General features: G+C 56.5%; 2 protein-coding genes across 2 annotated transcripts in view; one reads left to right on the top strand and one right to left on the bottom strand.

Moving 5' to 3' along the window:
- ATP6V0D1 (ATPase H+ transporting V0 subunit d1) overlaps positions 1-8474 on the top strand; it is a 30228-nt gene extending 21754 nt beyond the window's left edge. The window contains exons 5-8 of the mRNA XM_019475003.1: positions 3537-3614; positions 4246-4422; positions 5372-5449; positions 5956-8474. Coding sequence (XP_019330548.1) covers positions 3537-3614; positions 4246-4422; positions 5372-5449; positions 5956-6117 — 495 coding nt within the window. The 3' untranslated portion in view covers positions 6118-8474. The remainder of the gene's footprint in view (positions 1-3536; positions 3615-4245; positions 4423-5371; positions 5450-5955) is intronic.
- A 146-nt stretch (positions 8475-8620) lies between these two features.
- Positions 8621-10544, bottom strand: part of HSD11B2 (hydroxysteroid 11-beta dehydrogenase 2) — a 2254-nt gene continuing 330 nt past the window's right edge. The window contains 4 exon segments of the mRNA XM_019474987.1: positions 8621-8982; positions 9457-9594; positions 9880-10065; positions 10330-10544. The exon segment at positions 10330-10544 is cut by the window's right edge and continues 206 nt beyond it. Coding sequence (XP_019330532.1) covers positions 8621-8982; positions 9457-9594; positions 9880-10065; positions 10330-10544 — 901 coding nt within the window.

Raw genomic sequence — 10544 nt, 5'->3', positions numbered from 1 at the left:
TTTTTTTTTTTTTTTGTTAGAGCTGTCAGGCTGTCAAGAGTCTGTGCAAGAGATTTTCTAGAGGTCCTGCCTTTGAATATATTTCCTCAGGCCCCAGGCAGGCAGGAGAAGGCTGCTCCTTAACCACACGAGTTTAGATGTGTACTTAACTGCATTCAGAGGGCTAAAGTGGCTTGCTCTTAAACTTGGCTGAAGGACTTCCATGGGCTTGGCTCTGTCTTGAGCTCTTTCAGAAGAGCCTCCAACAGTCTGCTCAAGCTTTCAGTGGCTGTGGTTGGGGTTAGATGCTCTTGGTAGAGCAGTATAAAAGGTGCAGCCGGGGTGGAGGAGTCCTGCAGGCACAGAGAAGTGGAGGGGCTAAGGATTGCCTTGTCCTGAGCCTGCACAGGGAGCTGTTGTCTCCTCTGCAGGCCCTGTCTGGTTTTAGCTGGCAGTATCAAAGTATGTGTTTATGTGCAGGCTGTGGCTATCGCTCCATCTCGACTCTCTGGATTAAGGGTGGGATGCAGATTGTTATCTGCCAATCTTGTTTTGGCTGGTCACAGCCAGCCTGCAGTCAGTGTGACCTCTGCTTCCCAAGGAAACCGTGGCCTGTTTGGAGAGGCAGAGAACAGATCAGGCGTGAAGGAAAGAAGGCAAAGGGAGGGGAGAAGGAGCTGCGCGTCGGCAGTCATGCCCAGCTGCCTGTGGCCTCTGGCATGTACTGGTCTTTTGCTGTAACGGGGGAGGTATGCCTGTACGCATAAATACCTGCACCCTTGCAGGGTGCAGACCTCTGTGTTGAGATGAGGCAGGTGGGGGAAGGTAGGGAGCAGAGTGAGCACAGGGCAAACAGGTGGGGTTGGGGGGGTGAGGGTGTCTCCTTGGGTCCCGGCTGCCACATCCTTTCCCATCTCCTTTTTGAGGCCTGATACTTCTTTGCATTCTGCTCTTCCTATCCCCAAATTGAAGCTTAGATGCCTGGTATCCCTTGGTGTGTGCTGGGACTGGTTCTTGCTAAAGAGCAGCCCCCAGGGATCATAGGGGCTCCATCAGTAACAAATCATGGTGACACAAGGGTGAAAGGGGTAACTGCTGCTTACAGACTCTCACTTGAAGCCACCTCTCTCCCCAAGGACTGGAAAATGTATAATACAATGCAAATGGTCTTCACAGGCAAATGAGGGAAATAAAATCAGGTCTGAAATCTGCGCAGAGCTGCTCCGAGGAACAGAGCAGGTGGGTGGTGGGGATGGATGCCTGCGTCCGGGAGGAGTTGGCATGGGAAGGGGAAGTACTACCTCCCAGACCTACTGGAGGTTTTTTGAAGGAATCTGCGAGCATGTAGACAGAAGGTTTGAGCAGGATTCATAGGAGGAATGCAATTATAAAGGTTTCTCGTTAGCAGTGACAAGTGAGAAGGTTCTTGAATGGAAATGTGGTTAACATGGGGAGCAGAGGTTAAAAGTAAGTGGTCAGCTCTTAGTGTAGAGGGTGGTCAGCAGTGGAGTCCTGCAGCGGAGGCATGCTGGCATTGTTATCTTCAGTGCTTATTCCCATTTTTCCACACCTTTAATGGATATATTGAAGTGAAGCTGGCTGACTGTTGGCCTTTGCTGGCGACCTTCTTGTAGGAACCAGCTGAAGGAGCTTTGTGACTGGACAATAAAATATAGCAGGCGGATCAATGTGGATAGATGTGGAGTGATGTATGGGAGAGGCAAGGAGGTAATCCTAACTCTGCTTGTACAGTGAGGGTTTCCGTGTTCCTTTCTACTACTAAAGGAGATCTTGGGTTATGATTGACCTAAGCAAGTGTCTCTCTACAAGACAATCTGTTCCTAACGGTAGAAAAGAAGAGAACTGCTCAAATATTGCCGTGTTGCTGCGTACATCTGTAGTGCGTTTGTCCTAAACACTGTCTCATTCCTCTCCTCTCTCATCTCCAAATATGAACAACAGAACAGAAGAAGTTGCTAAGGAGGACACATTTAAAGGTTTGGGTATAACGACTTCTGTATGGGAAACTGCAAAAATGGTTGGGATTCCTCACCTGGAAGAGGAGTGAATCAGAGCTGTGGTGGTAACCGCGGATAGTGTTGGAAAAGTCAACATGGATGGACAGGCCACAGGTCTCCCTTCAGGCTGGAGGTGACAGACAAATGAGGCTAGCAGGAGGCAGAGGGTGAATGAGTGGGTTCATGGAAGTCAAAGTCCATTAAGGATTATTAAACGCAAAGAGACTACCACTTCTGGGGTGAGGGTTTTCAGGACACTGGAGAGTTTCTGTAAATTGCTGTCATCTGCAGAGGGGTTCATGGGGGAGGGTACCCAGTGCGGCTGTTCTACAGTCTGTGTTTCCATGGTGTCTGTGATGCTGGATCCTCGTTCAGTGCTGGATATTGGAGTTCACCTATTTTTGCTTCTAAAGCCTTAAGTTTGCGCGTGAACATTGAGAAGGGCAGAGGTAGTGACTGAACCTCTTACCCAGGTTCCCTCTTCTGTCAGCCTCAAGCAAAGTCCGTTATCCCTGTCCTTGTTCTGTGGTAACTCTGCAGACCGATGCTCTGTGGTCTCCTGCACTTGAGCAGTGGCAGGTGCTGGAGACGATGTTTCTTTGATGTGTGATGCTCACCCAGCAGTGTCCTCTTGCACTGGGTGGTAACAAATATTTACAGAACACAGTAATCCAGGTGCTTTCCTAGTGCTGAGGGTGTCCAATACGTGCATTCTTGGTCCACCTTCAGTCCTGGAGTGGTTGTGACAAAGCAGAGATTGGTGATGTCTCAGCATCGTTTTATTCCATCCCTTTTAAGTGATTCTGTTTGCAGCTCTCTGTCCAGGGAGGTATTTTATCACATGATGGCTTCTTCTGAGAAAGTTTCTGCTGAACAGCACTTTTAGCCATGCACTGCCTTCATGGGCTCCCCCTGGGAGATACAGTCATCTTCCAGCTGGATTATGGTACATCTCCACAAAGGATTACGTTTCCTGGAGGCAGCGTAGCTGTGCCTAGCCTTATATGTTTTCTGCAGTGCTCCAGTTGGGATGGAGACCAAGCGGCTGCAGTGTGAAAAGAGAATTACAGAGAATGGCTAGTTTCCTTTACAGATGTCCTGTCTCATCTCTTGACTCTGCTTACACAGCGGTACTTTCTGAGCGTAGGTCTTGCAGCTATAGTTGTGTGGCTTGGCATGTTTGTTGAGGGCAGAGCGGGGTCAGGAAACCGTGTGAGGCTTCAGTAAATGCTTTGGAGTTAGACGACTCAAAGGAGCAAAATAGGTTTTAACCTTGCTGCCTGGGGATCTTACCTGCAGTAAGCTCATGCAGTCACTTGAACAAACCCAACCACAACCCGTCATGTCTCCAGCTCCTGGAGGAAGCGCTGACCCTCGTGTGGGCTTGGCATCCAAGTTCAAGTGGGGTGAGAGTGCCCGTGCTGTGTTTATAAAGCATTTGGGAGCACCCCTGCTTGCTGTTTGTCCCCTAGTGAATGGCCCTGTGGGGCAGTAGATGAAGCCGTGTGGAAGAGTGCTCATCTGCCCTCTCTCTTCCAGGCTTATCTGGAGTCCTTCTACAAGTTCTGCAAGGTGCTGGGAGGTACCACGGCAGATGCCATGTGCCCGATCCTGGAGGTAGGTCTGGAAACCCCCATAGCTGGACGGTATTGTCGTGATACTCATTGCTCTGTGCTCAGGCCCAGCTTGCCTGCCAGCATTAAGGATGCTAAAGATACTCTTCAGCATCCCCATGCACACTCTGCCTGCTCACTGGGAGACCTAGGAAAACACTGCCTGCACATGACTTTGGACAGGTTTGGTTCCCCAGTCCTGATCTTGCCAGGTGCTGACAGATCTGTTGCCTTCGTGGCAGCATCTTCATCCTCTCACATGGATAATGAGCTGGAGAGCAACCAGAGCTGTTCAGTGCACAGCCCATCTCCATGCCAAGGCTAGCTGTGGGATGTGCAGGGCTCAGGGGCAGTAGGTGAGAGAGACTCCTTGACCTGGGCAGGGTTCTGCTCAGTGATTTGGCTTGTGCCTGGCGTGGGAATTTCCTCACCTGACTGCTCCCCAGGCATCAGCTACTGGGCATACTGGGAGCCTGCATATGTAGCCTGCCATGGCTGAGCACCGGATAGCTGTATGTGTCCCAGGCAGCTTGCTCATGCTGCCCTCTGATGTGGCTCTGTTCAGGGCAGCGTCGGTATCTGCTGGCCTCTGGCAAAGATGCTGCACCCTGAGGTGAACCGCTCTTTTCCCGCAGTTTGAAGCTGACCGGAGGGCCTTCATTATCACCATTAACTCATTTGGTACTGAGCTGTCCAAGGAGGACCGAGCAAAGCTGTTCCCACACTGCGGCAAGCTCTACCCTGAGGGCCTGGCTCAGCTGGCCAGAGCAGATGACTACGAACAAGTCAAAAATGTTGCTGACTACTACCCAGTGAGTGCTTTGGGGGGTGAGGGCTGTGGGGACCGGTGCAAGGACCTGCTCTGGATCAGAGCTTCTCAAGGATTGGGGGGACCTTGTGATTCACAGCCTGGGGTGGGGGGGCCTTATTTTCTGCTGCTACTGTTGGACCTGTGCTCTGCTTGGCCAAGGTGGAGTTGGCTTGCTGGAGCTCTTGTGCCAGGGATGCTGTTGGCTTCTTAGTCATGGCTGTCATTGCAGTGGTGATAGGGAGACCAGGCGTGCCCGACCTAGGGTGTGGGGACTGCCCTCGCCACCAAACCCTTGAGGTATCGGTGTGGTAGCAATGACAGTCTCTCTTTGGCTGGCTGGGGGGGGGAAACCTGTCTTCAGCGAGAAGTGGTGTGCCACATCTCCAGCCCTAATGGGTCACTGAGCTCTGGTTCAGTCGCAGGGGAGACGCTGACCTGGGAGGACACACTGCGATGTGTCTGGGTTCCTTAAGCTGCTCTTGTGCATGGCTGGGGGCCTGTTTGGAGTCAGAGAGCTCAGTGTCTTCTCGCTGAAGCAGCTGGGGCATGTGCCAGTGTTTGTGGGCACAGAGGCCTGGCCCCAACACTCCGGTCTGTACATGGAGGGGTCTGTACCTGGTGTATCCTCCCTGCAGACTCAAAGTGATGACACGGCTTTGAGAACTGGACACTTCAGAGAAGGGGAAGGATCTCTGGCTGGACAAGCTCACAGATTTTAAATAAAGGCTTTCTCTGCCTTACGGGGGATTGCCTTCAGCCAGTGTGTGTGCAGTGCAGCCTCGGCAGCATCCCCTTGCCAATGCTCATGTGTGCACAGGGCAGACTCTTGGCTTCTGTGTCCTCTGCTGACCTGGCATGGTGGCTGGGGTGTCTGTTTGATGTACAGGGCCCAGGAATGCTGCTGAACTTGGAGGGGTTTGGGTATATCCTCTTGTAACGTCTTCCTGCAGGAGTACAAGCTGCTGTTTGAAGGGGCTGGCAGCAACCCTGGAGACAAGACCCTTGAAGACAGGTTCTTTGAGCATGAGGTGAGTGAGCCCTGAGACGCTTCTCGGCATGTGCCTACCTGTGCCATTTCCAAAGCTCAGGGTAGCAGCAAGCTTGTCTGCTGCCCTGTCAGCAGTGCTGTGGATGAACAGCGTTTGGGGGAAGGAAAAGAATGCTAGCCCTCTGCTCCAGTGAGGGGAATGGGGGCCCAGCATGGTGCTCGGTCCATGTTCTCACCCAGACAGATTAGAGCAGTGTGGGAGGCAAGTTTGGGGCTGCTGGTGGGTATTTGGTCCATTGATAGCAAAACCAGAGTGTAATTATGTGGGAAAAGAGGATTTTCAAATGTCAGAGCCTGTCCTGAGCCATGTGCTGTAGGTTAGAGCTGCCCCGAGGACCTAGAGAGGTGCGGAGCAGGATACCTGTGCTGAGCCCTGCAGCCTGCTGGGGAAGTCATGGGACCTCCCAAGGTGCTCCACGCTTGCTTTGACCAGCTCCTCCCATCTGAGGTGGACAAGTGACATGTCCTCCTCTGGGCTTTCCCCAGGTGAAGCTGAACAAGCTGGCCTTCCTCAATCAGTTCCATTTTGGAGTCTTCTACGCCTTCGTGAAGCTGAAGGAGCAGGAGTGCCGCAACATTGTGTGGATCGCAGAGTGCATCGCCCAGCGGCACAGGACCAAGATCGACAACTACATTCCCATCTTCTAACCCTGCTCTGCTCCTGTCCAACCCGCCCGCCCCTGGAGTCCGGAGGGACCCCTGCCTAACTCCCTGAGTTATCCCTTGCCCAGACTCCAGGGATGTCCCATCTGTGGAACTGGCTCAGATGAGGAAACTGTACAGTTGCTAGTTAAATTATTCACAAGCTGAAGTTTGAGTTGCGTGTGCTGTGAGGGGTCCGGAGGGACCAGTGGCACAGGCTTGGCCCTGTGTAGCAGGAGGGACACCTTCTGTTGTGTATCTAATAGTCCCTGTGTTACTGTACTAATCTGCTGTATGCGCTTATGCTCATAGAGCAAGCACTAGCCGGGAGGTTGCTGCCTCCAAGGGGTTCCCACGGCCGCAGAGGAACACATTAGGTCTGCCATGGCTGGGGGTCCTCTCTGTCAGTACTCTGCAAGCCTCCTAGTCAGTGTTGTTCCTGTGAAATTTAGTTCGAGTGTGATTTGTAGCGTAGCCCATGCTGCTGTGCAATCCCTGCATCCCTGTGTAGCTAACCCTGACCTGGGGGAGACTGAGCAGTCCTGGCCAGGACTGGAGCAGAGCCTGTGGGAACGCGAGGGCAGAGCCAGAGGGCTTGTGGAGCACGCTCCTCCCCGCTCCAGCAGCATTTGCACTAGTGCAGCCTCGCCATGTCCTCAGGAGCAGCCCTCATCAGTCTCCCTCCTGCCCTGCAGCTTGAAAAGACTCCATAAGCTGGCTGAGCTCCTTCCTCCCCTGAAGACCCACAGCTTGGAGCCGACTGTCACAACCATGCAAAAGTCGGAGCTCCTTTTGGCTCTGCAGACAGTGCTGGACCCCTGCACCACCTCGGGGCAGACAGCCAGGGTGGCGCAGCCTCCTCCCCTGCGCAGGGCATCTGGGCTGCCACTGCCCTGGAGCTGTACGGGCACATCTGGCTGTCAGGCAGAGCAGCCCTTGGGTCTGGCTCCACTCGGTCACCCCGATGAGTGCAGGGGGCAGCTGTGGGCAGAGATGTCCCATGCCCTGTCCAGGCCCTGCCCGTCTGTGGTTAGGAGGTGGGAGCCAAGCCTTGGGCATGGCGTGGCAGCTCTGCTCCTTGCTGCTTGAGGTCTGGGAGATGCCCTGTGGTGATGTGGCAGCGGAGAAGCCTCGCTGGTGGGAAGCACGTGCTTGGTGCTGCTGCTGCGAGGGATCGATGGAGAGCGGCTCCGTCCCAGCTTGTGCTGTGGTCACCTCTGCAGTGTTTGTTAACCCGTGACCCCCTCCTCTCTACACCAATAAATACCTGCCTACTGCACCGTGCTCTCCCTGCTTACTTGGGTGCCTGCTCCCACGTCCCCAAGAGGAGCCTCCATCAGCCGCAGGGCCTCCTACCCAGGGAAGTTGATATTTGTAGTAGCGGAGCCTGGTGTGGCTTCTGCATGACTTGGGGCACTTGCTTCTACCACAGGCAGGGGGGTCGTGCCACCCCTTGGGTGGCCCTGGGCACTCACTCCAGCTCAAGCTGCGCACGATGCCTGCTCTGTGGGTGCAGCTGGGTGCCGAGCTGGTGGGTGCCCAGGAGCTGTAGCCCTCGCTGCTCGTGCAGCCGTGTGGGAGTGAGCCATGCAGTTAGGGAGCTGCGTGGCATATCCCCTGGCTTTGCTAAGCTTGTCCCCCTGTGCCTAGGCTTCCTGCGTGGGGCTGTCCGTGTCTGGCACCGTCACCCCTTCCATCCTTGACCCAGCAGGGCCACGGAGTCAGAGCAAAGCAAAAGGAAGCCTCGGGGGTAGGGGTGGGGAGTAAGGGGGAGCGGGTGCAAGCTCTTCCTGGCAGGCTGACCCCTTCTCTGGGGCTGCCTGTGGCACCTGCTGCCCCACGCAAGGCTCCTGCCATGGTGCTCGATGCGGTGCCAGCTGTGACCCAGCTCAGCTCTGCCCGCAGGCATCCCTGACCAAGCATCGCAGCACTGCACCGCAGAAGGAGACTGCCAGAGCCCAGTGGCATATCGAGAACAGATTTATTTAAAAAGTGACAATCACGTAGCTCATCTCATGAAGAGCTCTGCAGCTGGCCTCGGCCCCTGCGCTCACCAGGAGCACGTGGAGTGTGTAACGAACGGCAGGGAGGCAGGGGCTGGCACAGCAGCGGCCACAGGGTCCCGGGGCTGACCCAGCCAAGAGGCGACGGAAACAAATGCTTGCAGCTCCGACAGCAGTGAGGAAGATGTCGGGTAGCTGAGAAACGTCCGAGGTACATCCCAGCCCGTGGTGCAGAGCCGCAGAGTCAGGTGGGGGTGGCCCCCTTGGAGGATGCACGGTTAGAAAAAATACAAAAACAAGGTCTCTAGAAAATGTGGATTCTCGCACAATAGAAAATAGATCTGCCTGATTTTGGAAAGCAATTTGGTTTTTAACATCTAGTGCTGATTGTTCCCCCGCGGTGCAGGAGGGCCATGCTGGCAGCAGCGCACGCGCTCGGGGGCTGCTGTGCCTGGACATCCCGGGAGAAGGCTCGCTCCTGCCCCACAACCGCATGTGGGCTGAGGTCAGGCCTTCTTTGCGTCGTCGTGGTGCTCTCGCCGCAGCGCTCGGGGCAGCTTGGGGTTGATGAAGAATCCTTTCAAGAACAAGTCTCTGACGAAATAGGGCAGGTAGCGGTGTATGAAATACATGAGCCCAAGGCCCTGCCCTGGGTAGTAGCGCACGGCTGGGTTGGCAGCCAGGAGCCCGTCTGTGATGCTGTTCACCACCGCGCTGAGGTCCTCCACTGCCACCTTCATGAACTGGATGAACTGGCGGTTGATCTCCTCCACGTAGTCCTCGCCGTAGGCCTGCAGCAGCTCCCGGGGCAGGCTGGCCACCAGCCGCTGCTTCTGCAGGTTCCAGAAGGCAGGGTCGCATGTCGTCCCTGCAAGGACGTGGCCCCCCTGTAAGCTGTGTGGCCCCCCTCCTCCAGCCCCCCCGGCATGGGTGCCAGCAGCCCCCAGTCCCCTCCCAGCCTCCTGGAAAGGTCCTGCTGAAACCCTGGCAGAGATCTGCCACAGGGCAAGCGTGGTGAGAAGCTCTTCATAGCCCGGGACTGGAGCAGAGGTCTCGGACCCTGCCTGCAATGGGGACGGTGCTACCATAAACGTGGCTGAGCTGGGTCAGCCAGCCCCAGTGGCAGAGGATCTGCTGGCAGGGTTTGATCCTGACCCTGCCTCTCACCAACCAGAGCCCAAAGGCCACAGGATGGCCGCCATCCCCAGGGAGGTGGCTAGGGATGCTCAGAAGCTGCATCCTGCACCACCGGCTGCTCCTGCCATTGCTCCATCTTCTGCCTCCCCAGAGTACCTGCCCTTTGCCTGCAGGTGCAGGCACCAAGCGGTGCCGACCCTCTTACCTGTTTTGTAGTAACCAGGCAGGACGAGGCTGACTTTGATGCCCCAGGGCTGGAGCTCGCTGCGGAAGGTGTCCATGAGCAGGCTGAGCGCTGCCTTCGAGGCCCCATAGGCTGCCAGGCAGGGGAAAGGCAGGTCACCTTGCAGGAGAGAAAGGATGAGTGAGCGGGCTCTCAGGCAGCTGCCTGCATGGCCGGGGGCAGGCAGGGACCGGGAGGGCTTGCACAGGGCCACGCTCCCAGCCACTGCAGAAGGAAGGGGCTTTGGGTGCCAGCCTGATGCGGCTGGCTGGGGAAGCGGAGGTGCCCGGGATGGAGGGGGGTTTGGGCGGGTGGGAGCCACGCCACACCATGGGGATGCTCGACCCACCCCCAAGCTCGGGGTGCCAGGGGTCTGGTGGGCTGTGCTGAAGGCAGGCTGCTTACCTGCGGGGCTGCTCACGGTGACGATGCGGCCACCGGCGGAGCGGAGCAGGGGCAGCAGCCCCTTGGTGAGCTCCAGCGAACCAAAGAAGTTCACCTCCATGCAGGTGCGAAACTTGCCCAGTGGCGAGAGCTCGGCGTCGGCGATGGTGTCGTTGAAGCCGGCGTTGTTCACCAGGCCCCAGAGCCCTGCGGGGATGGGATGCTTGAAGAGGTGACCCGAATGGGGGACCCCCACCCTGGGGATCCCAGCTGCTCCCTGGCTCATGGGGGTCCTGCAGGGGAATTGCGGGGTGCCCCAGGACAAGCCCCGTTAGAGGCTGTCGGCATGGGTGCCCGCAGGGACGCAGCTCGCGGTGGTGGGCACAAGGAGGCTTGGCCCTGCCACGCTGGCTGCAAGCTGAGGTCCCAGGGAGCTGCGCGGGGTCCTGGGGGGGTGCCAAGGGCTCCTACCTGTGCTGTTGGTGTGGGCCTGGATGTGCTGCAGGACGCGCTGGATGTCCTCTGGCTTGGTCAGGTCCATCTGCAGCAGCGTCAGCCTCGGCGAGCAGCTCCTGCGCAGCTCCTTGGCGCCGGGACCCTGCGGGTCCAGCACACTGGCGAACACCTGAAAGCCCATGGCGTCCAAGTGCCGTGCCGTTGCCTGCCCGCAGCCTGAGTCACAGCCT

Source organism: Aptenodytes forsteri, unplaced genomic scaffold (genome assembly GCF_000699145.1).
Source record: "Aptenodytes forsteri isolate BGI_AS27 unplaced genomic scaffold, ASM69914v1 Scaffold14, whole genome shotgun sequence".
Classification (NCBI taxonomy): Eukaryota; Metazoa; Chordata; class Aves; order Sphenisciformes; family Spheniscidae; genus Aptenodytes; species Aptenodytes forsteri.
The sequence above is the reverse complement of the archived record's forward strand: the minus strand, read 5'-3'. Positions and strand labels throughout refer to the sequence as shown.